General features: G+C 34.3%; 3 protein-coding genes across 3 annotated transcripts; 2 read left to right on the forward strand and 1 right to left on the reverse strand.

The window, feature by feature from the left end:
• The first annotated feature begins 2993 nt into the window (after nucleotides 1–2993).
• Nucleotides 2994–8201, forward strand: LOC105165441 (phosphoenolpyruvate carboxylase). The gene is made up of 11 exons (XM_011084457.3): nucleotides 2994–3156; nucleotides 3397–3629; nucleotides 4034–4425; nucleotides 4575–4659; nucleotides 4768–4990; nucleotides 5123–5226; nucleotides 5340–5427; nucleotides 5649–5803; nucleotides 6138–7136; nucleotides 7227–7613; nucleotides 7692–8201. The coding sequence occupies exons 2-11, from the start codon at nucleotides 3462–3464 to the stop codon at nucleotides 7983–7985; spliced, it is 2895 nt and encodes a 964-aa protein (XP_011082759.1). The 5' UTR covers nucleotides 2994–3156; nucleotides 3397–3461; the 3' UTR covers nucleotides 7986–8201.
• A 2130-nt stretch (nucleotides 8202–10331) lies between these two features.
• Nucleotides 10332–13659, forward strand: UBC35 (ubiquitin-conjugating enzyme 35). Its single transcript, XM_011084455.3, has 8 exons — nucleotides 10332–10502; nucleotides 10684–10711; nucleotides 11323–11409; nucleotides 12166–12224; nucleotides 12785–12826; nucleotides 12912–12985; nucleotides 13214–13311; nucleotides 13422–13659. The coding sequence occupies exons 1-8, from the start codon at nucleotides 10467–10469 to the stop codon at nucleotides 13457–13459; spliced, it is 462 nt and encodes a 153-aa protein (XP_011082757.1). The 5' UTR covers nucleotides 10332–10466; the 3' UTR covers nucleotides 13460–13659.
• Nucleotides 13660–16553: 2894 nt separating this feature from the next.
• LOC105165438 (TPR repeat-containing thioredoxin TTL1) lies at nucleotides 16554–21271 on the reverse strand. The gene is made up of 7 exons (XM_011084454.3): nucleotides 19887–21271; nucleotides 18832–19027; nucleotides 18543–18727; nucleotides 18125–18458; nucleotides 17819–18023; nucleotides 17634–17740; nucleotides 16554–17545 (listed from the first exon to the last, which is right to left on the reverse strand). Exons 1-7 carry the CDS (start codon nucleotides 20810–20812, stop codon nucleotides 17393–17395), a joined length of 2106 nt encoding a protein of 701 aa, XP_011082756.1. The 5' UTR covers nucleotides 20813–21271; the 3' UTR covers nucleotides 16554–17392.
• Nucleotides 21272–27407: the final 6136 nt, after the last annotated feature.

Raw genomic sequence — 27407 nt, forward strand, 5'->3', positions numbered from 1 at the left:
GCTTTTGCAGATTTTGATCTTTTTTTGTTGTTAATTAATAAAAATACTTTATATTGTGTTTAAAATTACTATGATCATATTTATTTGTTTTAACCTTATTCTTAATATTCTTTTTATATTTTTCATTCCTCATAAATATGGAGCTGGTGCAGGCGTTATGTGTCATGCTTCTTTTCTTTTTCTTTTTCTTTTTTACTTTCTTTATTATAAATATTATTATTATTATTATTATAATATTTGAATTTATTATTAGAGAGAGTGAGAGATATATAATAAGCTTTAGTGGATAAAGAACCCTAAAAAATAGAATCGCACTCAAACAGGGAATCTTTTAATTTATAATAATTATTGCTATTCTCCTAATTAATTAATATGTATATATCATTGTGGTAGCGACTGCGGAATCTTGACCAGCATTATCTATATCAATATAAAAATAAATAAAAAATATCTTTGTCACATCACAACATCAATTTTAAAAATATAAATATACTCTTAAATATTTTGACTAATATAATGATTTATATTTATTTCGAATAACCCTCATCGTCTTATAATCGTCGCTATACTATTATATTTATTTGCTACTTTCACTCATAATCATCACTTGTTCTGCTTTTAATTATTATTTTAAAACTTATATTGTATCTATTAAATTATACATGTGTGACGTGTCATGATGCCTAGTTGTTATTAATTTAAGCCAGTTTGGCGGATTCTTTTGTTGCTTTTATGGTGCAGTTGTACAGTTTACTTGAAAAAAGTACACCTTCAGTCTTTATAGTGATGGTAGCCCACAGGTTTTTGCAATTTGTACATACTATGTGCAAGACATCTAAAAAAAATATACATGCATTACAAAAATATATTATTTTTTATAAAAGTGAAATTTATTCAGATTATATATAATTATATAAATACCACAATTACTTTACAAAATTACTAATTTAGTCCTTGAAGGATGGTCGACGTAAATTTTGGGCCCATAAGGAAGTGTCGATATATACTACGATAATTTTATAAGAACGTACTTAGAGTTTTACTGGTTAAAAGAAATGGTCATTTATCATAGTAAATTAGTGCTCTAGGAAACTGAAGAGACTAATAACTCGGACAAAATTTACGTGCAATTGACTAATCAAGAAAAAATAGAGAAAAATATAGTTGATTTTACCTCCATATAGTTTATACAGTAGCAATTGAGTCACACTTGTTGAATAACAAGTGTACTATATTTATTATCTGATCGATACATAATTTAAAAAAATATTATATTTATAATATAATTGATTGAATCAGATCAAATCCGACATAATTAATTTTTTTATTTTGAAAAAACAAACATATAAGCTAGATGTAAAAAAAAGAAAGAATCTTTAAAAGGCATATTCTTGGTTGGTAATGTGTGGAAGTGACAGCATGAAAAGCAAAAAAACAAAGCATGAATGAGAGTGAAGAGAGGAGTGTGTGTGTGTGTGAGAGTTATGAGTTTGACCAATGAAGCAACAACCTTAAGCCCACCTACTCTACAAACTGTACTTTGATTTGAAGCCATGTGGGCCCCCACTTTTCTTTTCTATAAATAAATTAATTTACACAGGAGGACATATATGTAATTTCTCTCCAAAATTTGACATTTTAGAAGTGATTCTTGTAAATTGTCATCTGTTTTTCTAAATATTTTTATTAACAATATAGAAATTAAATGACAATATTAAATTTTTGACTGATATATATTTTGAGTGACAATAAAAAAATTGTTTTATCAAAATACTATTTCTTCGTAATATTAATGGTAACACTATTTAAATAAAATATTATCGTTATGAATAATTAGTGACAAACATATTATACATATAATTATTGCGACAACAAAATAATATAATCGTTACTATATTTTCATTGTTACTAATTATTTATAAATAACAATTTAATGCATAATTTTTGTTCATTAATAATTATCTTGTAACAAGATTATAATTATTATCACTTAAAATACTTTTTTAGTAAAAATATTAAAATTATTGTTTTCATTGCAGTGTCTAGCTATACTTATCTGTCATTTGCTATATATAACAATTTCTTTTGATAAAAAATGATATAATTTTCAAATAATATAAATAATAACTCCAAATATAAACTAGAATTCCCCGAATTCATAATACGATTCCTCTGTAACAAGTTGACAAGTGTTGAAGCCGTAGCTTTATTCTCAAACTCCAACTCCTTTTCTTTCTCCACTCTTTATATTACCAAACAAAGCACCCAATCTCTACGTGCATAAATTTATAATATATGTGTAATTAAAAAATAATAATTTGATCATATTTATTTTATTATTTTTATAACATTAATTTTTATCATATTTATCTTATATATAGATTATTAAAATTCAAAAAGAAAGACAAAATAAATAAAGGAAAGTTCAAGTCAAGATTATATAGAAATTTTGTTAAGATTATACAGAAAAATTGTTAATATTATACAAAAAATCTGTTAAGATTATATACATCAAATTTGTTAAATTATATAAGAAATTTGTTGCTTAAATGTATTTATTTTTAGTTTTCTTTTCTTTGAAGGTTGAAAAAAAATGAGAAGATGGCGTATTGGATCAAAATTTGAAAAATATTACAAAATAGAAGAAAATTGGCTATTCTTTTCCCATTAAGATGATATTTTTATTAACTTTAATAATTTTATTTAAAAAATTAAAATGCAGAAAAAACAACGATTTTTAAAGTTTATTTTAAATTTATTCAAAAATAAAAATTTTATTTGAGAACTAAAATCATAATTATCTAATAAAAAGATTACCGAGGACCATTCCATATGTCCCTCAAAGCCTGTTGGCACACCATTAGTACGCAAAACTCTGACGACTGTGGAAAGGAAAATTTTTGGAACAAGGAAAAGGGAGTAATTGTAGCCAAAAATCCAGCAACCAAGAATTATTATTTTTTTCTACCGATTTTGTTCTTTTTCTTTTCCGAGTGTCCAAAATTTTCTCTTCTTGATTTTTTAGCCTCTTATAAATATACACAGTGCCGTAGTGTTTTTGGATCACCACTCGTCTCTCTCTCTCTCTCTCTCCCTCCCTCTCTCCCTCACTTTTTGATCCCCTTCTTCCCTAAGAATCCGCTAGCCCAGATTCAGGTACACTCTCATGGACACTTTAGTCAACGCCGTTTTCTACTTCTGGCGATCGTTTCCAAAATGCAACCACATTTGCATGTGAATTTCAAGAATTTTGCATGAAGCTGAGACTGTTGTTTTCTTTGACTGTCGAATCCTTCATAATCCTATGTAGTCCTTAATTTTGTGGGTCGTGATCAGAATTTGCGGTCTCTTTCTCGTCGATTCGGAGTCGCTGATTTTTGCTCTCTCCCTTTGCAGGGTCTTCCCTAATTTGGGTTCTTGTTTTTATCTGGCCTAACAGTTGATTAGAGTGAAGGGTTTTGATGGCCACAAGGAATTTGGAGAAGTTAGCATCGATTGATGCTCAGTTGAGGCTTTTGGTTCCTGGAAAAGTGTCCGAAGACGACAAGCTTGTTGAATATGATGCCTTGCTTTTGGATCGGTTTCTTGATATTCTTCAGGACTTGCATGGCGAGGATCTCAAGGAGACGGTACATAGTTTTGGGTTTTTTTTTGTGTTTTTAGATTTGTGCCTTTGTGGGACTTTTGTAATTTGTCCTAAAATTTGATAGTGAAGTCAAAAAATTTGATCTTGATGGTAAAGGAATTAACTGATTGTTCGTTCTTGGTTGCTTTTGTGATACTAGTGTTGTAGCAGTACTTCAAATTTGTTGATTGCCCTGAAATTGAATTTTTGTGACTGATTTGCTTGTAATTCAAGTGCTTCTTTGCTGGTGGGTTCACCGTCTGATACACTAATTTTACTTCACTTGTTGAGGAAAGATGATCAGTGTTTCTATGCTTAATTTGATTTTTGGGACTAAAATGAGAATGTTATCTATATTTTATTGATGGAATGAAAATGGGATCTTATAGTTTTGCTCTATTGTTGAAGGTGCAAGAGTGTTATGAGCTTTCGGCCGAGTATGAAGGCAAGCATGATCCCAAAAAGTTAGAAGAGCTTGGTAATGTTTTGACGAGTTTGGATCCCGGCGACTCAATTGTCTTAGCTAAAGCATTCTCCCACATGCTTAGCTTGGCCAACTTGGCCGAGGAGGTTCAGATTGCTCATCGCCGGCGGAACAAGAAGAAAAAAGGAGACTATACCGACGAGAACTCGGCTACAACTGAGTCGGATATCGAAGAGACTCTCAAGAGACTTGTGGTTGATTTGAAGAAGTCTCCTCAAGAAGTTTTTGATGCATTGAAGAATCAGACTGTGGATTTGGTCTTTACTGCTCATCCCACACAGTCTGTACGAAGATCGTTGCTCCAGAAGCATGGCAGGTTGGTTTTCTGATTATTATGTTATTGGATTATATCACATTAGTATTTGATTCTGCTATATCTGTATCTAAATCTAAATGATGATCTTGTTTTATTGGTGTAATTTCTTCAAGTATTTCCTCTTATGGGCTTACCCTGCCTTTGTTCAGGATTCGAAATTGCTTAACTAAATTATATGCAAAAGACATTACTCCTGATGATAAACAGGAGCTGGATGAGGCTCTACAAAGAGAGGTAAATTATCAGTTGTTTATAGGTTCCCTTGCGTAACTGTAACATGATGTAAGAAAATGTAAGAAAACAGCTTGTTCGTGTTTTCTTGTCATTTATGTATGTTTGCAGATTCAAGCTGCTTTCCGAACTGATGAGATCCGAAGGACTCCCCCAACCCCCCAAGATGAAATGAGGGCTGGAATGAGCTATTTCCATGAAACGATCTGGAAAGGCGTGCCGAAGTTTCTCCGGCGTGTTGATACGGCACTTAAGAATATAGGGATTGATGAAAGGGTCCCATACAATGCCCCTCTAATTCAATTCTCCTCTTGGATGGGTGGAGACCGTGACGGTATACTTCTTTTGCTGCAAATGATTAGTTTCTTGAATTCCTTAGAGCTGATGGATTCAACAACTCGTAACACCATCAATCTTCCTTCTTTTCACTATGTTTAAATATACTTTGATCATCTGCTAATTGCAGGCAATCCAAGGGTTACCCCTGAGGTCACGAGGGATGTTTGCTTATTGGCCAGAATGATGGCTGCTAACTTGTACTATTCGCAAATAGAGGATCTCATGTTCGAGGTTTTCAATAATTACTTCCAACAAATGTTCATTAGATTTTTGGATCTTATCTTAGGTTGAGCAGCCATGCTCACATATGCAGTTTTTCTTGTTCTAACTCCATTGCCTTTCAGTTGTCCATGTGGCGTTGCAGCGATGAGCTTCGTGTTCGAGCAGATGAACTCCACCGATCATCAAAGAGAGATGCAAAGCATTACATAGGTAGATTTCTAATTGTTTTGTGATTCTATGTTTTCATCTCTGGATCTTCTCTAAACCCGCTCTTCCTGCAAAATTTGATTTCACTATGGTCCCATACAGACTTGTGTTGTTATTACACAATCTATAAATATTTACAACTGTCCTTGTCGTATTGAATGCTCTTTCCAAGTCTCTCTCTTTCTCTCTTCAACTTCAGAAAATTTATCTTCTTTCTCATTCAGAATTCTGGAAGACAATTCCCCCAAACGAACCCTATCGTGTCATTCTTGGTGACGTGAGGGATAAGCTCTATCAGACACGTGAGCGTTCTCGTCATATGTTAGCCCATGGAATTTGTGACATCCCAGAAGAGGCAACTTACACCAATATTGAGCAGGTATTTCCAAAAATTTCATGAATCATGAGAATTATCTAAATCACGGGTTGCATGCAGAAGGCATGCCCACCTTTTCATGGGATTTCATACTGAAGCACTGACTTGCTTCTTGTTTTAAAAATAAAGTATGTTTCCCTTGAGAAAAGGTGTAATATCAATTAATTGTTTGGTTTCAGTCATCTCAGTTGCGTAACTCTTACAAGTGAGCTCGCTTGCATGTAGATTTTGTGATTTAAAGCAAGCATCAATTCACTTACTTGATCTGTAACGTGGCTTGATATTCTTCAATCTTGCTATCTGGATATAGTCTAAACAAGGTTCGAATTTTATGCAGTTCTTGGAACCTCTTGAGCTCTGTTACAGATCTCTATGTGCTTGTGGTGACCGACCTATAGCTGATGGAAGCCTTCTAGATTTTCTAAGGCAAGTTTCCACCTTTGGGCTCTCACTCGTGAAACTTGACATAAGGCAAGAGTCAGATCGACACACTGATGTCCTAGACGCCATCACCAAACATTTGGATATCGGTTCATATAGAGACTGGTCAGAAGAACGCCGGCAGGAATGGCTCCTCTCTGAACTGGCCAGCAAAAGACCCCTTTTTGGAGCTGATCTTCCGAAAACCGAAGAGATTGCAGATGTTTTGGACACATTCCACGTCTTGGCGGAACTCCCATCGGACTGCTTTGGCGCATACATCATTTCGATGGCCACGGCACCATCTGACGTGCTAGCAGTGGAGCTTCTACAACGTGAGTGCAAAGTGAGGCAGCCGTTAAGAGTTGTTCCGCTTTTTGAAAAGTTGGCTGACCTGGAGGCAGCTCCTGCTGCTGTTGCACGCCTTTTCTCGATCGACTGGTACAAGAACCGAATCCAGGGCAAGCAAGAAGTCATGATCGGGTACTCGGACTCCGGTAAAGATGCCGGTCGGCTGTCAGCTGCATGGCAATTGTACAAGGCTCAAGAGGAGCTTATTAAAGTTGCAAAGGAATATGGTGTGAAATTAACTATGTTCCATGGTCGAGGTGGAACTGTGGGACGAGGAGGCGGCCCTACTCACCTTGCTATATTGTCTCAACCACCAGACACCATACATGGATCTCTTCGTGTTACGGTTCAGGGAGAAGTCATCGAGCAGTCATTTGGGGAGGAGCAATTGTGCTTCAGAACGCTCCAGCGTTTTACAGCTGCCACACTAGAACATGGAATGCGTCCCCCCATCTCCCCCAAGCCTCAGTGGCGGGCCCTTCTGGATGAAATTGCGGTCATTGCGACCGAGGAGTATCGGTCAATTGTCTTCAAAGAACCTCGGTTTGTCGAGTATTTCCGCCTTGTAAGGAGTTACAAAATGTCAATTTACATATATTTATAAGTTATAAATTATCATCTTTTGAGTAAACAGGGTTTATATAAATCATTTCAGGCCACACCGGAATTAGAGTACGGTCGGATGAACATTGGTAGTCGTCCATCAAAGAGGAAACCGAGTGGAGGCATTGAATCGCTAAGAGCTATCCCATGGATTTTTGCATGGACACAGACCAGATTTCATCTCCCTGTTTGGCTCGGCTTTGGGGGTGCATTCAAATACGCCTTAGAGAAGGACATCAGAAACCTCAAAATGCTACAGGAAATGTACAATGAATGGCCGTTCTTTAGAGTCACAATCGACTTAGTTGAGATGGTGTTTGCCAAAGGAGACCCCGGTATTGCTGCGTTGTACGACAAACTCCTAGTTTCAGAAGACTTGTGGTCGTTCGGCGAGCGCTTGAGATCCAACTATGAGGAAACAAAAACCCTTCTGCTGCAGGTAAAAACTTTCCTGGGAAATCTGATCACAGGTTGTTAGAATATCATGTTCTGATGTGAATTTTTCTCTTTCTCATAGATTGCCGACCACAAGGATCTCCTTGAAGGAGACCTGCACTTGAAGCAACGACTTCGTCTGCGTGACTCCTACATTACAACGTTGAACGTCTGCCAGGCGTATACTCTCAAGCGAATTCGTGATCCGACCTACCATGTCAAGTTGAGGCCCCATATTTCCAAGGACTACATGGAATCAAAAGCTGCTGCTGAGCTCGTGAAATTGAATCCAACAAGCGAGTACGCCCCGGGGTTGGAGGACACCCTCATCTTGACCATGAAGGGTATTGCTGCTGGATTGCAGAACACTGGTTGATTGTATTATCTCATTTTGTAACTTTGTATGACTGAGAGAGTGAATAGGTGGTGATCAAGTTTGTCGTAGCCCATGTTTGGGGAAATCTGTCTCACCCCTCTTGTGGAATCATACATACTACTTCATAGATGTGTGCGGTTGAATAAGCTTTTGGTCTAATGTTATTGAGACTCCAAAAATCCTTTTACTTGATGAAATCAGCAACTTTTCTCTTCATTTTTATGTCAAAAGTCATTTGTTATTTTAAAAGAATTAAGTAAGTTATAATTCGACAAAGAGAAATATGGTAAATTCACTGGGGTTTGCATTTTGGATGGAAGGATTCAAACTTTAAAGTTTCTCTATTGTATGTATATGTGTATGCATTACATGTCAAGTTAAAAATAGGTACAATGTTTGTTCTCATAGTACACTACCTACTAGTATCGTAAGTGCTCAAGCAATAACTCTCTCATCCTTACTACTTCATATATATATATATATATATATATATATCTTATTGGACTTAATTCAAAATAAATTAAACTCATAGACTTTGAGCCTCCATAAAATTAATCCAATCAATTTTTAAAAGCCTAAATGGGAAAATCAAATAAATCCTAACCCCTAGCCCGATTAATTAATCCATCAAATAATTGAGCCTAACCCAGTTTATTTAATCTCATTAAATTACCAAGTCAATATTCTAATTAATTGATCCTATTAATTAATTTATTCGATTTAATGAAAACTGATTTTCTCAAATTAATTAAACCTAATCCAAATTTAATTAATCTCATTAATTAAATATTGGGCTTTCCATCACTTGGATTTTCCCATTTAAATGATCATATTATTTAATCTCTCGAATTAATTTAAATTCATTTCTTTTAGAATTAATTATGAATTAATCCTACTACTTCCTTGAATGGTGTTTTCTGTGACTCTGTAGGTTCACCTTCAGTTAGACTTGGACTTGTGTTAACACACAATTTAATTAGCAAATATTTTTGTGTTATGTTAGTTAAATCATATTTAATTAATTGCTTTCGATTAACACTTATTCCAAAAGCACCCGTCACCATGGGTGGCTGTCTAGCAACGGTCCATGGTACTAGAGAATATGTGAAAATGGCGTGAACCTCAAGTTTAAAGACTAAACCCCATACTATCGGAGTTGAGGAGTTCAAGTCATACCGACCAAGCGTCACAGGCTTCTAATGACAATTCCTCGAGAGTCAGTTCAACCGGCTTGACAACTATTGTCAACCACCCACTAAAATTGCATAGACGTCATACGCCTCTCACTTATGAAACACGACGCCCATCATATGGATGTAATATTTAGTGCAAATCGCAACGGAACCCTCAGTGTCTATTCTCGGAGTTCTCTACTTGAAACATTTCAGATCCAACTCTCGAAAGTTGGTTTCATAGTTGCAATGCTCAACCCAATTTCATTGGTTGATTAATGATCTGTGGGCTTTGTTGCAATGTATGAAAATTATAGGAGTAAGAACAACAAAGTAAGGCCGAATGAATACTTACTCTTATTTATTTAATTCAATATTACAAAATAAAAAAAAATACTTAAATAAATTATGAAATAGCTAATCTAATTGAATTTTGGTCACTTATTCTAACAAAAGGTTGGTTTTTTTTTTAGACGTTGCACAAAAAATATAAATAAAGAGTACTACTCCTTATAATCTGTGAAAAAAACATAAATAAAAAATACTACTCCCTTATAAATAAGTTTATGCCACTTGGCCAATATCATACAATGTGCCTCCAACACTAGTCCTATCAAGAAGTATTCACAGAAAGAGTAGAAGAAGAAGCAAGCAAGGACTTTTCGTTCCATTGACAAAAATATTAAAGAAAGCAAAGGTAATGTCACTAAGACAACAAAATGCGATAAGTTCCATTACCATGGGCAGAGGTTGCTTTGCTGCAGCGGAACTGGCAAAGGGGTGTTCTATCAAGGGTGCCTCTTTTAACAAGGTCTCTACCGCAATTCAAATACATAGAAGTTGAGGGTGGACATCATTTCAAATATTATTATTGTATCACTTTTTATACCACGCTTTTACTATTAATAAAACTTACTACTCAACCTAAAAAAGTTATTGGCATTTGTTTGCATTTTTCTATTTTAATAATAGTTATTAATATATTTTTATAGTAATATTTGATTAGTTATATGTATATGCTTTTAATTATTAATAATTAAGATTATGATATAATTATAATTAAATTATGTAAAATGTGTGTGTGTGTATATATATATATTAATATATTTTGGTGGAGAAGGGTTTGACCAGCCTAGAGAGTAGAGTCCATATATCATATTTTTCATTCCATAATAAAAAGGAGCACCATCAAAATTTCCCACGATCCAACCCTTTCCCAATCTTTCTAGAGAGAGAAAAAAAAAAAACTCTTTTGTTAGCGTAAACTCTCCGACTAAGAGAGAAAAAATAAGCTTGCAAATTCAATCCAATGGCCAACAGCAATCTGCCGCGGAGAATCATCAAGGTATAACATCTGATCTTCGCGTTGCGCTCTTGATCCCTATATTAATTTCTTGCTAAACCCTAGATTTTGCAGTTATGTGGGTTCGAATTGTTTGATTTTGGTGTGCTTTGATTTTATTGTATTGATTGACACAGTAATTTTGTGATTTTGATGTTTGCTTTTGTCCTTTTTGATCTAATAGGAGACCCAGCGTCTTCTGAGCGAACCAGGTAAAGCCTTCTATTTCGTCTCATGCACATTGGAGTTAGATTCATGTTTTAGCTTAAATGGGTGAACTAAAATAAGATGAATTTTCGAAATTATTGTACGAGTGAGTATGTGTAGCTTTTTTTTTTTTTTTAAAAAAAAAAAAAAATTCGTCTTCGTGTTTCAGAACTTTAATGTTAAGCTGCTCTGTTGATGTTTTTAGTTTGCACCTGTGCTTCTTTTGTTTTAGAGTCCTTTGTAATTTTATGATTCGACTGATGCATAGATGAAGCTCATTTTTGTAATTATTTTTTTGTATTGCCATGTAACTTAAGCGTCCTATGTTGTTTGATTTTATTTTGGGTAAAATTAATAGCTGTGCAGAATGAACATCTAAGTTTGTACTGTTACTGCTTTTGAGAAGTTCAAAAGAGTCATTCTGGTGCCAGTTATGTGGGAATCTGGTAATCGGACATGAACCCTACAATTTTGAGTATGTAGTTGTCTTTGCATTTTTGTCTAGTTGCTAATGATCATGTTGAGGATTAATCTTTCATGTTGTTTCTGATTTTTACATAATGAGGATTATTAAAGTTCAAGGCACTTGAATGTTACTTTGAATGTGTGGATACAGCGCCAGGGATAAGTGCATCTCCTTCAGAAGACAATATGAGATACTTCAATGTGATGATCCTTGGTCCCACGCAGTCTCCTTATGAAGGTAACTTGAACTGGCATTTCCTGTTAGCTGATCATTGTTCCATTTAGGTATGACGAATACAGTGATTTCTTATGACAACCATCATGTTTTCATGTGGACTATGTAGCTTAATCTGTTCCCCTATTAAGGACTTTTAAGAGCTTGTTATAAATTCCTATCCTATTTAACTCTTCTTCATATTTTTGAACTTCCTGAGAATGGAGCCATTGTTTTGCTAACAAATTCAGAATCTGCATTCTCAATTTTTTCTTCTGAGAACCATGCCTTATGGAGCTCTGATCTCAACAACAATTAATTATATGAAAAGGCCACTTGCTTATCATATAAAGTCTTTATTTATTAAGAGTCTTTCAAGATGTCCTGTTCTGCTGTGTAATAAACTTTTTTTTTTCCTTGCCCTCGTTATTTCCTTGTATGTGCAGTTTCTGGTTTCAGGCCATGCTTTCTAGCAAGATATGTATCTCATAAAAGATATTGGTTCATGCGTTTTATTCCATCTTGCTACTCTCCCTATCTCTTTTTCTGTAGCATTTTCACTAGCCTTGTGTCCCAATGTGCTTGAGATCTATAGTGGTAATAAATGAAGTGTATGGTGGAATACCCTGCCCTCGTGTTGTGTGTTTATTTTGTAGATGTGATGGTCTTATGTCTTGGTATTTCCGGACGACTTAGTTGTATTATGCCATACATGCTTTCAGTTTCAAAACATACATCTAATTTCTTTCTTGTTTCTTCTCGAATGGCCATACTATGTAGGAGGTGTTTTTAAGCTGGAGTTATTTTTACCCGAAGAATACCCAATGGCTGCCCCAAAGGTACTTCATGTTGGCTCTATGGAATAAGATGATGTTTAACGCTTTGTGTTTCCCAAATAACATTTGTTCATATTATCTGTGAAATTCCTCTGTGGTAGCGCTGCTGACACAATTGGAACTGACTAGTAGCATCTCTACATTAAAAGAAATTACAAATGTATTATACTAAATTTATCTAATCACAATGCTCAACAATTCCGTTGGGAAAATTATTTTGAATGTATGGATCTTAGTAGTCTTACACTTAGCATTCTTTGGTGAGATTGCATGAATGTATTCTTCTATCCTGCCAAGTGAATTGGTGATGAGCAACATGTCTTTTGACCTTTAAATGATCTGTCTATGCCTTCAAAGTTTTTACTTGAGTTATTGATTAATCTGATCTTGAGGTAATTTATTTGGCTGCAAAAATAATTTTTTTAGATGACATTATACAGATGGAGAAAAGTACTCTTGTATACGGCCTCTGTTTCTGGGACTTGTGAAAAGGTCCCAAACGAAGGCCATTGTTTTTCTTTAGGTCTGAACATACCTAACTAATTTCTCACATCTTCCAACAGGTTCGCTTCCTCACAAAAATCTACCACCCCAACATTGATAAGGTTTGTGGTCCTAGTATGAACTTTCTTGATTTCTGTGCTCATTATCCATTGTTCTGGTATATCACCTAATGCAATATTAGTACAGCTTGGAAGGATATGCCTCGATATTCTCAAGGACAAATGGAGTCCAGCACTTCAGATTAGAACTGTACTGTTGAGGTAATAAAATTCATAGTGATGATCTCTTGCAAGCAGGAACATTTAAGATGTTTGTGAAACTGTGCTCATGGAGTACTAAAAGCATATCTAATTTCTTGTAATTTCTTCATTGAGTAATAAAATTTTAAGCTGTGATGTGGATTTGAGACTCTTGCATCTTAGAGTAGTCTGCAATCCTCTTTTTGCTAACACTCCTTGATCTTTCATCATTCTGTTGTTTATGTTTAGCATTCAAGCACTTTTGAGTGCTCCGAATCCAGATGATCCACTGTCTGAAAACATAGCAAAGCACTGGAAAACAAATGAGGCTGAAGCTGTTGAAACAGGTATGCCTTCAATTCTGTTTCTAAATCTATGATGTAGCAGTTTATCTAAAGTGAAAACCTAGTTGTCTTTAGCATGCTTGATCAAGTTTGATTTGTTATCAATGTTGCAGCTAAAGAATGGACGCGATTGTATGCAAGTGGTGCATGAAGTACATGGAACCCTGGATTTTGAAAAAATAACTAAAATTGTATCCGATTGACTGTCAAGTTAAATTAAAAGAACTTGAAAGAATGATTAATGCCCAAAACTGTTGGAGTTATGTCCTCGGGGAGTCTGGCAAAACTACTTTTTCCCTGTTCAAACTTCTGGTGTTCAAAATGTATAATGAATTATGATGCTCTTTCTTATGTCTTGTGATCCACAAATCTTTTATAACCTATCTATTTTTCTCAATGAGTCTAGGCACATTGCGCACTGAACTATGTAAAACTAGTTTTATATGTATGAAAGCTGATAAATAGTCACTGTTGGAGCACTTGGAAGCAAGAATTTGTTTAGAGCCATGTCAGGCTGATTCATCACTGGGTTGACATTATGAATATTAAATAATGGAACGGGTAGGCAGGAGGGGTTAGTTTTGTAATAGATATTCATCTTGGGCAAGTTTTTTCCTCCGGGGCCTGGGTTTGGGGTTCAGGATTTCAAGTCCCCACACGCTGTAATCGTTATTATTCAAATGGATAGTTATATTATTACAATTTATACTATAATCCAGTTTTTAATAAATGCATGAGGAAAATGTAGGGTTTTATGGCAAAGCTTCTGTCATTCTAAATCAATCTTTAACATGACTTGCAATTCCTAAGTTTGTCAATAATGAACAAATACATACTCCTAACGGGAGCATCGCACAACAGACTATTAGCTCAGTAGCAGAGCACACCTCTAATAATTGAGTGGCTGTGTCTTAACTAAAAAATTAATAAATTATTACTTTTAAATACATACAAGATTCAATTATTCAAACAAAATTTTACAAAATTATTTGAAAAAATATGTGTGATTTGAGGCTAGTACTAGTCCAGAGAGGGAAACGGGTAAAAAACTTGATTAACTATTAAGTTCAAAGTTATAATTTTAAGTCTAATTAGATGATTGGGTATTTGTATTTTATTTACACAGTAAATTATAATTTATTTTATTATTTTTTTCAATCATATTGATGTATTGATTAAATTACTTAATTGCATAATTTTCTAAAATATTGATGTAATTTGTCATTACCTACTTTTTTTTTAAAAGAAAAAAAAAAAGAAGAGAATAAACTTGATTATTCCATGCTTTGTCCCAATCCGACAATACCAGTGAGTGAAATATTTGTCTTTTTAACCCTTGTGTTGGCGGAGATTCTCCCAAGTTAAAAAAGCACGAGTGAAAGGTCATATCAATTATCCTGTCTCTTTGACTCACACTTGACTAGATGCCTTAAGGTTACCCAAATTCAAGATTCATATATTAAGTAAAAATTAAATTAATAGTCTTTAGTCTAGTAATTAAGGCTCGAATCTCATGCATTACTATAAAATTATGGTTGCGACTCCTCCAGATTATGTCGGTATTCACCTTGCTTTCCAAATCATTTCTTAATGTTTGATTATTATACCTCGTAATTGTATATTCGAGTTAATTACACTTAAATTCTTCTTCCAATTCGAAACTTCACTTTCTTCTAAGTGAGTTGTAAGATTACACCTACCCCCTCCCTCATGTAAATTCACCCTTTCTATCTGATTCCTTTGTTATAGTTTTAGACCAAAAATACCGATGTTAGTAAATTTCTAATTTTACCCTTTATTTAATATTTTTATATAATAATTTTGATAAAAATTTATATAATAATATTAACATCACTCCATATATATATATATTATATAAGTATAAAAATATATATGGGAAGGCAAATGATGGAAAAATTAAAAATTTATAATTTTTTTTCTTAAAATCAGTAATTCTCATCCAAACTTTAATGAAATGGAGTCGGATGTAAACGGAGAATCTTAAGAGGACGTGTAAGTGTAATTTTGAAATTGTTTTAGGAGAAACTATAATTTTATATTTTAAGAGGGTGTGTCAGTGTAATTAACTGTATATATTATGTAAGATCCGATATTAGAGGGAATAAGTAAAATTAGTTGCAGCAAAAGACACAGAGAAATAATAAATAATGAATGGTGGTTAAGAATGAGCAATTCCATCAAACTTTTACTACAATAAATTAAAGCAGAGTGATAATAATTAACTAGAAATAAATTCATCATTTAGAGGTAGAAGAAGTCTTGTAATAAAAGTCATCATCTCTCTCTTTCCTGTATTAGTTGGGTGGAATTAACGTATTCTCTTTTCCCAAATTTTTAAATATTTCATTAATTCATTTTATTACTATTTCAGTATTATGTTAGTAACTATAAGTTGAATTTTTCTTCAAAATCATAAATATCTGAAATTTCAGTTGAAATTTTGAAATATAAAAAAAAAATTAATAAATGTGGAAAAATAAGGTGAGGGAGAAATGTGGAGAAGTGGGTAGTTAACAAAAAAAATAATATAATTGTGAAATTATTACAAAATACTAGAATTACTAATTTGATCAAATTTTTTTTAAAATAGAGAAATGAAAAAAAAGGTAGACTTGAGTATTAAAAAATGGTACGATAAAATATTCTTTTTATAATATATAAAGAGTATTGGAAGCAGGCAATGCAACGGGTACATTTTGTATTTGGAGTTTTTGCAGAATATATATTTAATTACATTTTTATGGTTTTAGGCATACGTTTTGTGACCGTTTCATCTATGGAGTGGGAGTGGGGATATATATATATATCTATCTATCTCTATTCCAGCACCGACTATTGATGGTTTCTTTCTATATCTCTTTGTGCCAGTCTGAATCTGCTATTCCTATTCCTATTCTCTTGTTATATGGGGGGTGGGGGTTGTGGGGACTGTTTGGAAGTTTGCAACTATTTAATGCTTGCATGTGACATTTTCGCAATCTAATCTTCCCACTTCCATCTCTACACTTTCTTCATTATTACTCCTTTTTCTTTTCTTTAATTTAATGCTATTACATAATCATCAACTACATACATACATACATACAAGAGACAGAGAGAGAATTTGGGGTGGGGAAGGGAGTGAATTGGATTCAACCACCAGAAGTTGACAACTACTGCTGTACCAAACATCATAAGCAACTAACAAACTCACAAAAGAATGCCAAAAACCATTTGATCACCACTGAAAACAAAGCAAGAAAAGAGGTTTCATATAAAAGATGCAAGTGCTGTCTGTTAACAACATATGTCTGTCTACAAGGGGAAGGGGAAGGGAAAGAGGGGGTTGAATTACAAGAAACATTGGGGGAAGGGGAAGGAGAAGGAGAAGGGGGTGATGAAAAAAATATGGTGAATTTTTTTATTGATTCAATGATTGGGGGAGAAAGGAACTTCAATATCAATGATATCATCATCATTTTCTTCATATTCATCCTTCTTTCACTAACCCAATACTACTTACCCACCACCACCACACTTTCATTTTTCTGTTTTTTTCTTTTTTTTCTTATTTTTCCTACAATGGGCCTCCAATGTTGTGTATATATTATCACATATATACATGTACACATCCTCATCTAAAACCCATCCAGCCAAACAATCCACCTCTCTCTCTCTCTCTCTCTCTCTCTCTCACTAAGTTTCAACTAAAGAACCAATGCAAATAACTTCACATATTCCTCACTACTCTTTTCTCCAATGAACATATACTAGGAAGAGGCTGCTGTCCTAACCGAAAGCGGTTGTAAGATAAAAAGGTCATGAATGAGAAAAGAGAAACGGGCTGAAGACGGAATCAGATGAATGAATGAATTGAACAAAAGAGCAAAGGGAACTATTCTATGTCTATGATTCCACTCCCAGATACGGCTCCCGTCTTGTCTTGTCTTGTCTTGTCTTTGTCTTGAGATTTATCGCATAAAAAAAACTCTAATTATGTCACAGGTAACTAGTAACCGTCATATGGTTGGATGCAGGAGGAAGAGCATAAAACCAAGGCATGGGAGTATCAGAGGTCGATGATCTAAATACTGTAATGCCTCACCGACGACTCCAAAACCTCTGGACTCGGGCAGATCATTTCCTTCACTCGGGCACCTTTCCTGTATATCTTGAAAGTCGGAACTATTCTCACGTTCTCAGCATGAGCGATTGCAGCGCTCTCTTCAATATCCACCTTCAGTTAAAGACAGGAAGACAATCATAAGAACACAGATAAATAAATATCATAGCAAACATCAACTGGATATACAGATCTTCACTACCTTGAGAAAGTTAATAGAGGGATATCGAGTGCATAATGTGTCCAAGAATGGAGATATCTGTTCACATTCTATGCTGGAACCCGTTTTGAAATGGACCACGGATGCACCTGCATTTCCTGACAACAATCATTTACTGGCACTCTTGGCAGTAACAAGTTATAGGGATGGAAAGAAAATACACTTACCGGGCGAAGATACTGCAGCTCGGAATTGCTCAAGACCTGAAACGGACTCCACTTCCCCGCCAAATTTCATGTTGTTTACCTCTTCTCCGCGTGATTTCCTCAATGCAACTTGTGCATGAAATAGAGACTCAGCAACCTCATTATCATCAGGGAGTTCCCTTCTTAAAGCCTCATAATCTCTGACAGCTTCGTTCCATCGCTCCAGCTATAACAGGTGATGTTTTGATTAAGATTTAAACTTAAATCGAACTTCTGGTGCAAATATGTCCTGCATTTTAAATTATGCAAGTAAAGACACAAGTTTACCTTGCTGTTTGAGGCAGCCCTTCGAAGTAGAGCTTTGGTGTAATTGGGCTGGATACGGAGAGCTTGATTGCAATCGTCCACTGACCGTTGCCACTGACCAAGTTTAAACCAACATGCTGCTCTATTGCAGTAGAGAACAGAGTTCGAGGGATCAAGTTTGAGACCTTCCCCATAAGCCGAGCAGGCTTCCGTGAACCTTTCCGACTTGAAGAGATCATTTCCACGAGCACGAGCTCGGCCCACCAACCTCACGTTGTTAAGTAGAATAGAAATTTCAACATTACGAGGGTCTACCACTCCAGCTTTCTCAATGGCTGTAAGCGCACTATCAAACCTGCACATATTATTCACTCATCTCATATGTTGAACCATTAATCTCTTTCATCTGATGAACGGGTGCAAACATTTCTGAACTCACCTTCCCCAGGCCAACTCAATTTGGGTTCTGACGAAATACGGATAAGCCTCAAAAAGCATCCCAAATATCTTCGACTGGGAATGAGAACTGGTTGCTGAAGCATATTTAGGGATATTTGACAGAGCTGAAATGGCATCATCTAGCTGATAGAGCTTCAAGAGAGCTTCTGCCCTACATGAGTAAAGCTGTAAATTCAAATTCAAATAGTTCCAGTCAGAACAACTCAATTCAGCTTTCTGATATCTAGACAAATAACTATCAGTTGTTGAGAGAATTAAGGGAGTCACACCTGAGGTGAAGCATCAGCTCCAGAAGCAATGGCGGCATCGACTTCCCTCAATGTACTTCTCCAATCACCGACTCTCCGGGCGTCAGTGCACTTGCACAGATGCTTCTCAACGGACTGCAACTTCTGCACCTCTAAGGGATCTGGTTGATGCCCGGGAAAACAAATGTGCTTCCTGGCATTCTCAGTCTGTCCTAAACTGCAATCCTTTGAGGAATTAGTCAGCTTATGGTGTAATTACATGCTAAAACACAAGTAATTCCAAAAACCTAAGCCAGAAACGCAAAGTACCGAGACAAAGAGACAAAACTCCACTAGATTGTCAATACTGAACTTCTCAACAAAAACATAGTAAATTAGCAAAGATGCATTAAATAGCCATGACGAGTACGTAATAAAACTTGATTGCCAATTGTTCTAGGCTGAACTTAAATAACAAAACAAACTTGATTGCCACTTGTTCTTAGCTGATTTTAAATAACCAAACAAAAAACACGGTGTAAAAAGATCATTACAATGCTCATTATTTCAGACATACAAAGTGGCCCATTAATGCAAGAAACCAACACAGTCCGTCCCCCATCCTATAAGAAGGGGAACAAAGGAGAGAACCAAAACATTACAGTAACATAAGTAAACAATCAACATGGATCTATCGCAACCGGAGCCATATGGTAATAAAATGACAGACTTGACAGTGACTTAGCTACAAAAAAACAGTCAACACCATTCTGGCATCGATCCGAACTGAACCAGATCTAGAAGAAGAACAAAACCATTCAAGCTAATATAGATGATGCTAGCCGCATTTCCATTGCCAACTCAATCAGAACTCAGAAAACAACCACAAATATTTCTAACCAGCACCAAATAAAATCAACAGACTATTTTCACCAATGTAGATCAGAATCACTTCATCCTAAAACACACCTAAAATGCACTTTATCAAATCTTACAATGGTCAGCAAAAACGAGAAACAAATGGCAAACACAAGCATCAAGATTTGGCCTTTATTGCACAGTGCAAATCAAGATTCAAACTTTAACAACAAAATCACCTAAGAAGCAACGATCCTAAACGATGGTGTGCCCTCACATAACCCGGATCCAACCTAATGGCCTCCTCACATTCCCTCGCTGCCTCTACCAAGCGCCTCAGCCCCATCAAAGCCGCGGCCCGGTTGAAATGGTATGCAGCATTTCCTGGAGATATTGCAATTGCTTTATCGTAAAGGCTCAAAGCCTCCGCAAAATGACCCTTCCTATAATTATCATTCCCCATTTTCTTTAATTCCTCCGGATCACTGCTGCTACTCACTCCCGTTCTCTTCCCCGGCTCCCCGCCAACCATTAGTCCTCTAGTGGAATTAACGGGCCCATTATCCAGGGCGGGTTTAGATGCAAGACCGCCTCGCATTATGCTACCATGGCCATAATTCACTGAACCAGACCCCAAGACATCGGTTTTCGTTGACCGACTAGCCATGCCAGTTTTCAAAATTCGGCCCGAGGGGCAAATGTTGCCGGTGGGAAGCACATTCACGGCCGGGGATGTGACGGACCCCGAACCGGAGTAAATTAGCGGGTGGGACCCAGCGGAATCGGAACGGGTATGAACCGACTTCAAGTTCCGAGGCGCAGAAGGGGAACTCTCGGCCGAAAGTTCACCCGAATGGCTGCTGGGATTGGAATCGGACTTTCGGGGTAGATTCGAGTTGTGTCCTCCCGAAGTCCGACCCGAAACCGATCCTGATGAACTGGAACTACTACTCGTGGTAGTAGTGGTGGTTGTGGTGGCAGTGAGTCCACCACCAGTTCGAGGTCGGAGTGGCGAAACAGGCGAACCCAGATCAAGTTCCCTAAAGTCCGGCTTGTTAACGTTAACGCCGCCATCCACCTCGTCGTAGGTTAAGGTGTTTCTCAACCGATCCGACAGCGAAGACAACCCTAATTCCGGCTTAGTTTTCCCCGACTGCGACGACATCTCACTCACACACACACCGCCTCCAACTCCCCGCTCTTCTCTCTGTCCCTCTCTCTATATATATATATATATCAAAAAAAGTCTGCGCGTACAAAAACCCTTTTCCAAATCCCCCCGAGCGGCAATATCAACAATGTGAAGTAAGAGAAAAGCAGCAACAATGGTGATGGTCAGAGAAGGAAATGAAGAAGGTTTTTGAAGAAGACATGAAGAGAAAGAGAGTGGGGGGAATGGGAAAGGGAGAAGGGAGAGGGGAAAGAGAGAAATAGATGGGGATCTCGTGATTTTAAAAGGGTGAAGCAAAGAATGAATGTGAATGTTAGAGAGAGAAAAACCTGTTTCTTTAGAGAGAGAAAACCAAAGAGGTTTTACAGAAGAGAAGACGGAAAAGAAACAGCCAGCTTTGTTTTTTTTTTGGTTTTTTGTTTTTCTTTCTCTCTCTAATATTTCTTCTTCCTTCTTACCCTCTGCTGCTTCACGAGACACCTCTCTCTCTCTCTCTCTCTCCATTTACTCTCTCTCTCTCTTCCCCCCCCCCCCAACCCCCCCATCCCACCCCCCAAGCCCCTTCTTTTTATTATTTCTCTCTCTAAACATTATTAATATTTTATTTATTATTCTTTTTGGGCAGGCAGTGGCACACAGCTTTGCCCACTCTCACTCCTGGGCAGTGGGATGCAGTGCCTTGAAGTGGAAATTTTTTTGTACTCTCTCTAGGGCTAGTTTCGGTATTCAAAAATTCCAGAACAAGGACAAAACTGTCATTCAACAAAATGCAAATACCTTTTGCCAATAGGTAGAGTGGATTGGAAGGTATTTTTTCTCCACCACAACCCCTTTTTGTACCCATATTTTGTCAAAAAGGCATCTTGAAAATACTTGTCTTGAAAGGAAGAGTAGGTAGAATTTTTTATTTTATTTTTATTTTTTGTTTACATTTTTAGGGTTAGTAAAGGGAATTTGGAGTTCACAGATTGTGTGTATATGCATATATGTGGTAGGCGCGCGTGGGTATAATTTGTCGAATTCGGTCTTGACTTGTAACGGTTTATGTGATTATGAGAATCGAATTCAGAACAAATCTTTTTATTGGTTGAGAGTCAAGATTGCGATTTAATCCACATAATCGGTTGAGAAAGTCAAAGGTAATGATGACACTTACGTTACAATTTAGCCTGACGTGAAGCTCTGGACTAGCAATCAATGCTCGAAAAGAAATAAATCAACAGAACTCGATTACATCTGATTGTAACAGAATGTACGGCATTGTATTACATTCCTTTTGTCAACTACGACTGGATTACCATATTCCACTTGAAAATGGAAAGTAGACGGCATCCGATTTGTTATATTGAAAAAAAATAAATATGCAACTAGAATTCTTTACTGAATTATAAAAATAAATACAAATTTACCGAGCCAGTATTTCATATTCTATGTTGCAGGCAAAATTTGTTAAAATATAATTATACTATTTATAAAATACGAGAACCTAAAAAAATTACAATAACAAACCTTCAATATATTAATAAAATTGATTTCATTAGAAAATATAATATCTATATAGATTTTCTTTTTCGATTTCCTTCATTTCGTCTTTTTTACCAATGTTATTATTTATTTTTTCACTCGTCCTTTTATCTAAAACATTTATTTCTTTCTCTCTCGTATTTATTTATTTTTGCCAATCATATGACTTTATTTTACTTAAATTTATTAATTCTTGCCCTCATCATAAATTCAGTATTGAATAAATTTAAAAAAGATAGTTTGAGAAAATAATTAATAAAATTAGTTAGATGACATGCAGGCCCTTTGATCAGTATCATGCACGTACAAACCCCCACGGGATAAATGACTTGGGTTTTTACATGCATACTAATTGGAGCACGTTGACCGGCACAACACGCGTCCTCATCCCGCGTGGGCATGTAAGACCACACTGGTTTTCCCTAAGTCTTAGTATACATCATCTCTAATTTCAGAAATCATATTTCCTATTTTTTAATGTTTATTTTTATTTATTAAATATATTATTTCTTAGCCAAAATTTAATAAATTTATTAATATTAATAAAAAAATAAATAATATTTACATGTCCAGTCAGTTGTATTATTATCACTTATTATAAGTTAAATAATTTTTTTTTAATTAAAATATTCTTATAAAGGTGAATATATACATTCGCACATATATTATTATAAAAATATATATAGACAGTTTGATAAAAAAAAATTGTTTAACCTTAATAAACAAATATGCAATTTATGTTACCAATATCAAAAAAATTATTGAATTTGAACCGACAAATTAATCTAATTATTAAAAAAAATAAATATTAAAAATAATAGGTATAATTTTACAATCATAAACACTCCACAAATAATTAGACAACAAGTGAGAAAAGTAAAGTAGAATTATCCAGAAATTGTAAGAGAGTGGGGAGGCTACGGCCCTCTGCCTCTGCCCCACCACTCTACCCTTTTGGGGCTGCGGATGAATGGCGATGGAGTTGGGTGTGAGCATTCCAGTCCCAAACGTTACAAATGTACCTTGTGGACGTGTCAATCTCTCATCACACTCTATCAATCTAACCTCAATTTCCTATTTTCATCTCCAATTTGTCACTATGTCTTTTTTATTTTACTATTCAAAAAAATTTCATGTAATCTTCCATCATCCTTGTATATCTAAATACTTGTATAATATTTATCATTTATGTGAGGTATGATTGAACTCGCCTCAATTCATATATCTAAATTATTAATCCATCAATAATTGATAATTACATGAAAATATTTTGATCAATGCACCTCTAAAAATATACATACAGAAAAGAAGAGAAAATGGCATCTATCCTCTGCCTGTCTTGTAACTAGGATATTAACGTCCAATGTGCAATACATCAGGTAAATGAATGATTGATACGTACTTTGTTTTTTAATACGTGACGACAACCATCGATATATTCCAGTATCTTGAGCACCATATATATATATATATGTATATATTCAACTCTTAAGTTTGGTAGTATCAAACTATTTTTTCTTATAATTGGTTTCTAATAGTTGTTACAATTTGTTATTACAACTGATATTTACTACAAGAAAATTGAATGTGAATGACGGCCTTTTTTTGGATTGTTAATACTAATTTGTACGAATTTCAAAATGACAAAAATTGTGTATTAATCGTCAATATTAAAAACAACGGAAATAAATTGAATTATAATTATCATCATGTAAAATTAATAGTGTATATATAGAGTATAGTCATAGACTTAGTGATAGCAAAAGATTATCGCAATAATTTGTGACAGTACTATGTTACTACTAAATTATTTATATATATATAGATAATTACATTCCTCTATCATGAGGTTTGATGCAATTACATGTAGATCCTCTATGGTTTGAAAAGTTATATTCAGCACCCCTAAGATTTGCTTCTATCTAACAAATAAATCCATCAATTAGTTAAAATTTATCGAATTTATTAGTATTAACAAAAAATTAGAAAAAAAATTTATATTTACCCCGATTAACTTATTACTGACTTACAGCAAGTCCGATAAATCTTTTTATGATCAAAGTATTTTCGTACGTCTTCACGCGTTAATACATGTAAATATATACATATATATTCACGTTTGAAAAAAAATTATTTGACCTACAGTAAGTCAGTAATAAATCAATCAAGGAGGAGAGTATAATTATCCCCACATATATATATGTATATATTAATTCATTTCCTCACTATGTATACATTGAAAAACAAAATAAATTAAATTAAATTAAATATAGGCCGAAGCTTACACACAGTGAGATGTGCAATTATATGCATGACTTCAGATAAAGTGCAAAACTCATGCATGGCCATATAATACGTACAAGTTTTGTTTTGAATGTGTTAGTTTAAATACATTGAGTTACATTAATGTTAAGAATTGAATGATAAAAATAACAATCTTTATTAATTACAAGAAAGTAATAATAATCCTCCAAATATACAAAAATAATAATATTATTATGACATTAAAATTATCACAATTATGTATATTAGTTGAGAATAATATTGACGTATCATTACAGTGATCCTCACAATTTTATCCATGATAAAAATCATATAAATGTTATTACTATTGGTAGTTTTTGAAAGTGAAAGCGGCAAACTGTTATTCTTATTTCTGAATAAGATTATTACAATAATTAATATCAAATATCTATATCTAAATAATTATCCACAACTATACAATCATATTCTAATTGTTATCGGATAATTATATCTAATCAACGCCTATTATTAAAGTAGAAGACCCCTACCTACAACTAACGTAAAATAACTTCACACATATTGGTGCAATTCGAACCTATAATTTTAGATTCATAAGACATTAGTTTCGTCTATTGAACTAAACCTCATTGAATATTACTAAAAAATTATCACTGTAAACAATTAATGAGTGTTAAATGAGATTTAATATATATTATTACTGCCACAATTATCAATATTGGTAACAAGAATAATACTTTTATCCTCATTAAATTTTAAAAAATTATATTTCAGCAAAATAACAAATAACTTACAAAAAAAAATCAAGATTATCTCATTTTATAAGGAGAAGAGCGATATCAACTCAATTAATTGATTGATGATAATTAATAAATAAAATTAAGAATGTAAGAAAATATAAAAACGTGGTTTCTATATATTGAAAAGCGACTTCAATTATATGATAATTGAGGAGGGTGGCACCGAACATTCGTGTAAAGTGTAAAGTTTGATTTTAGAAGTGTCGCAATTCATTCATAGTTTCCAAATTGTATTTTTATTAATTAATGATGAAAAGTTGACAAAAGAAACCAAAAAGCAGACCACCACAAGTGGGTCCCAGTAGTCGTAAATACTCATTGACTGATTGGTCAATTTGATCTGTCACGGGCATAGGCGTAACGCAGGCGATCCTATTCCTCTCTTTAATATAATAATTATTATAAATATTATTTAAATTGATCTCCTCCCTAGGATTCACTTACATCTCTCTCTCTCTCTCTCTAGATTTCCACTTTGATTACGTAAGTAGGGAAGGCAAACGCCTACACACACGAGATTTGATGAGAGAGGGAGGAGTTGCAAAATTCCAATATTGCCCCTAACTCTCCATGAAATTCAGTTTCCACCCTCTACCTCGACCTATACCTTGATTCCCGAAAATGCTTCAAAATTTGCAAACCCCCAGACCCCACATGCCTTCACTTCGGTATCCTCGCTTCTTACTACTACGTCAACCCCCCCCCCCCACTCGTGGAATTAAAAAATACCATTAATTATACTGAATAATTATAAATATTTTTTTAAATTGACAAAATAAGTATTTTTACAAGGAATATTCCTCTATAAAAATATTAAAAGATTTTGAAAAATAGATGAAATCATAATTTATCATTCAAAAAAAATATTTTGATCAGTTCATTATAAAAATTAAATGAAAATATAATAAAGACTAAGGAAACAAATTCGATGTTAGACCGATGTCAAAATTAAAATTATTTATAATTAATGTCAAAATTCTGGATAGATGACTGTAATTTACCTTGAAAAATATTAGAACGGTGCAAATCAGAGTTTTATTATCAATATGTAAAAATTCTCACTATTTTTAACAGTTCTTTTTATAAATAAAAATTCTATTATTAAGATAAATTACTTATCACCTTCAGAAAGATATTTCTAATTTCGATATAATACCATAATGATTTAAATTGACTTGACCTTTTGCTTATTTAAAAAGAATATACATATATATATATATATGAAAAGTAGAATCTGTTAGTTGATTAGCCAAGCCAAGCCAGCAATGGGCCAGGCAGGCGCAAACGTAGAGTGGAGACCAGTCTATTGTTGGGAGAATATATAGTGAGCTGGGCCTATCATGACAAGCCATCCTCTAGCTGTTAAGCCGAGCCCAACTTTTTACATTTCCATTTCCATTATATTATTAATACCAAAATTTTCTTCTCCCAATATATAAATAAAAGTATTGAAATATAATACCAACACTAAAATTAGATTAAAATTATTATTAATTATTCTGTAAAACAAGTCGTATCCAGACAGTGCATTGAAACAGAAAATATATTTGATTTTTTTTAAAAGACAAAAATTAATGGGTGTTTTTATGATTTAATGTATATAAATAACAATGAAAGACTGTACTTGAATTTTGAACATTCTTCATACTCAAAATTTTATGCTACTTCTGTATTAATTATTCGAGTTATAAATAGGCCACATAATAGTACTATCCTCTACATTATGACTCCAATCAAAGTATAGAATGTATCTGCAACTTACACTCAGTTCATTAATAATACGAACAGGATAATTCGCTTGTTGTTTGATTAGTTGAATTTATTAAACAAGTTTCTTTTGAAGTAGCTAATAATTATAATTATTTTGGATGATTTACTTGAATGCCTTGTCAGTTAAACGTAACAATCTATTATGAATTAACAGTTAGAAATAAAATAAATAATATTTATATATTACTAGAATTCAAACTCAGATCTTATAGTCGTGGACCTCGACTTTGTCG

Source organism: Sesamum indicum, linkage group LG12, assembly GCF_026168435.1.
Source record: "Sesamum indicum cultivar Baizhima isolate 11 linkage group LG12, ASM2616843v1, whole genome shotgun sequence".
In the NCBI taxonomy this organism is placed as follows: Eukaryota; Viridiplantae; Streptophyta; class Magnoliopsida; order Lamiales; family Pedaliaceae; genus Sesamum; species Sesamum indicum.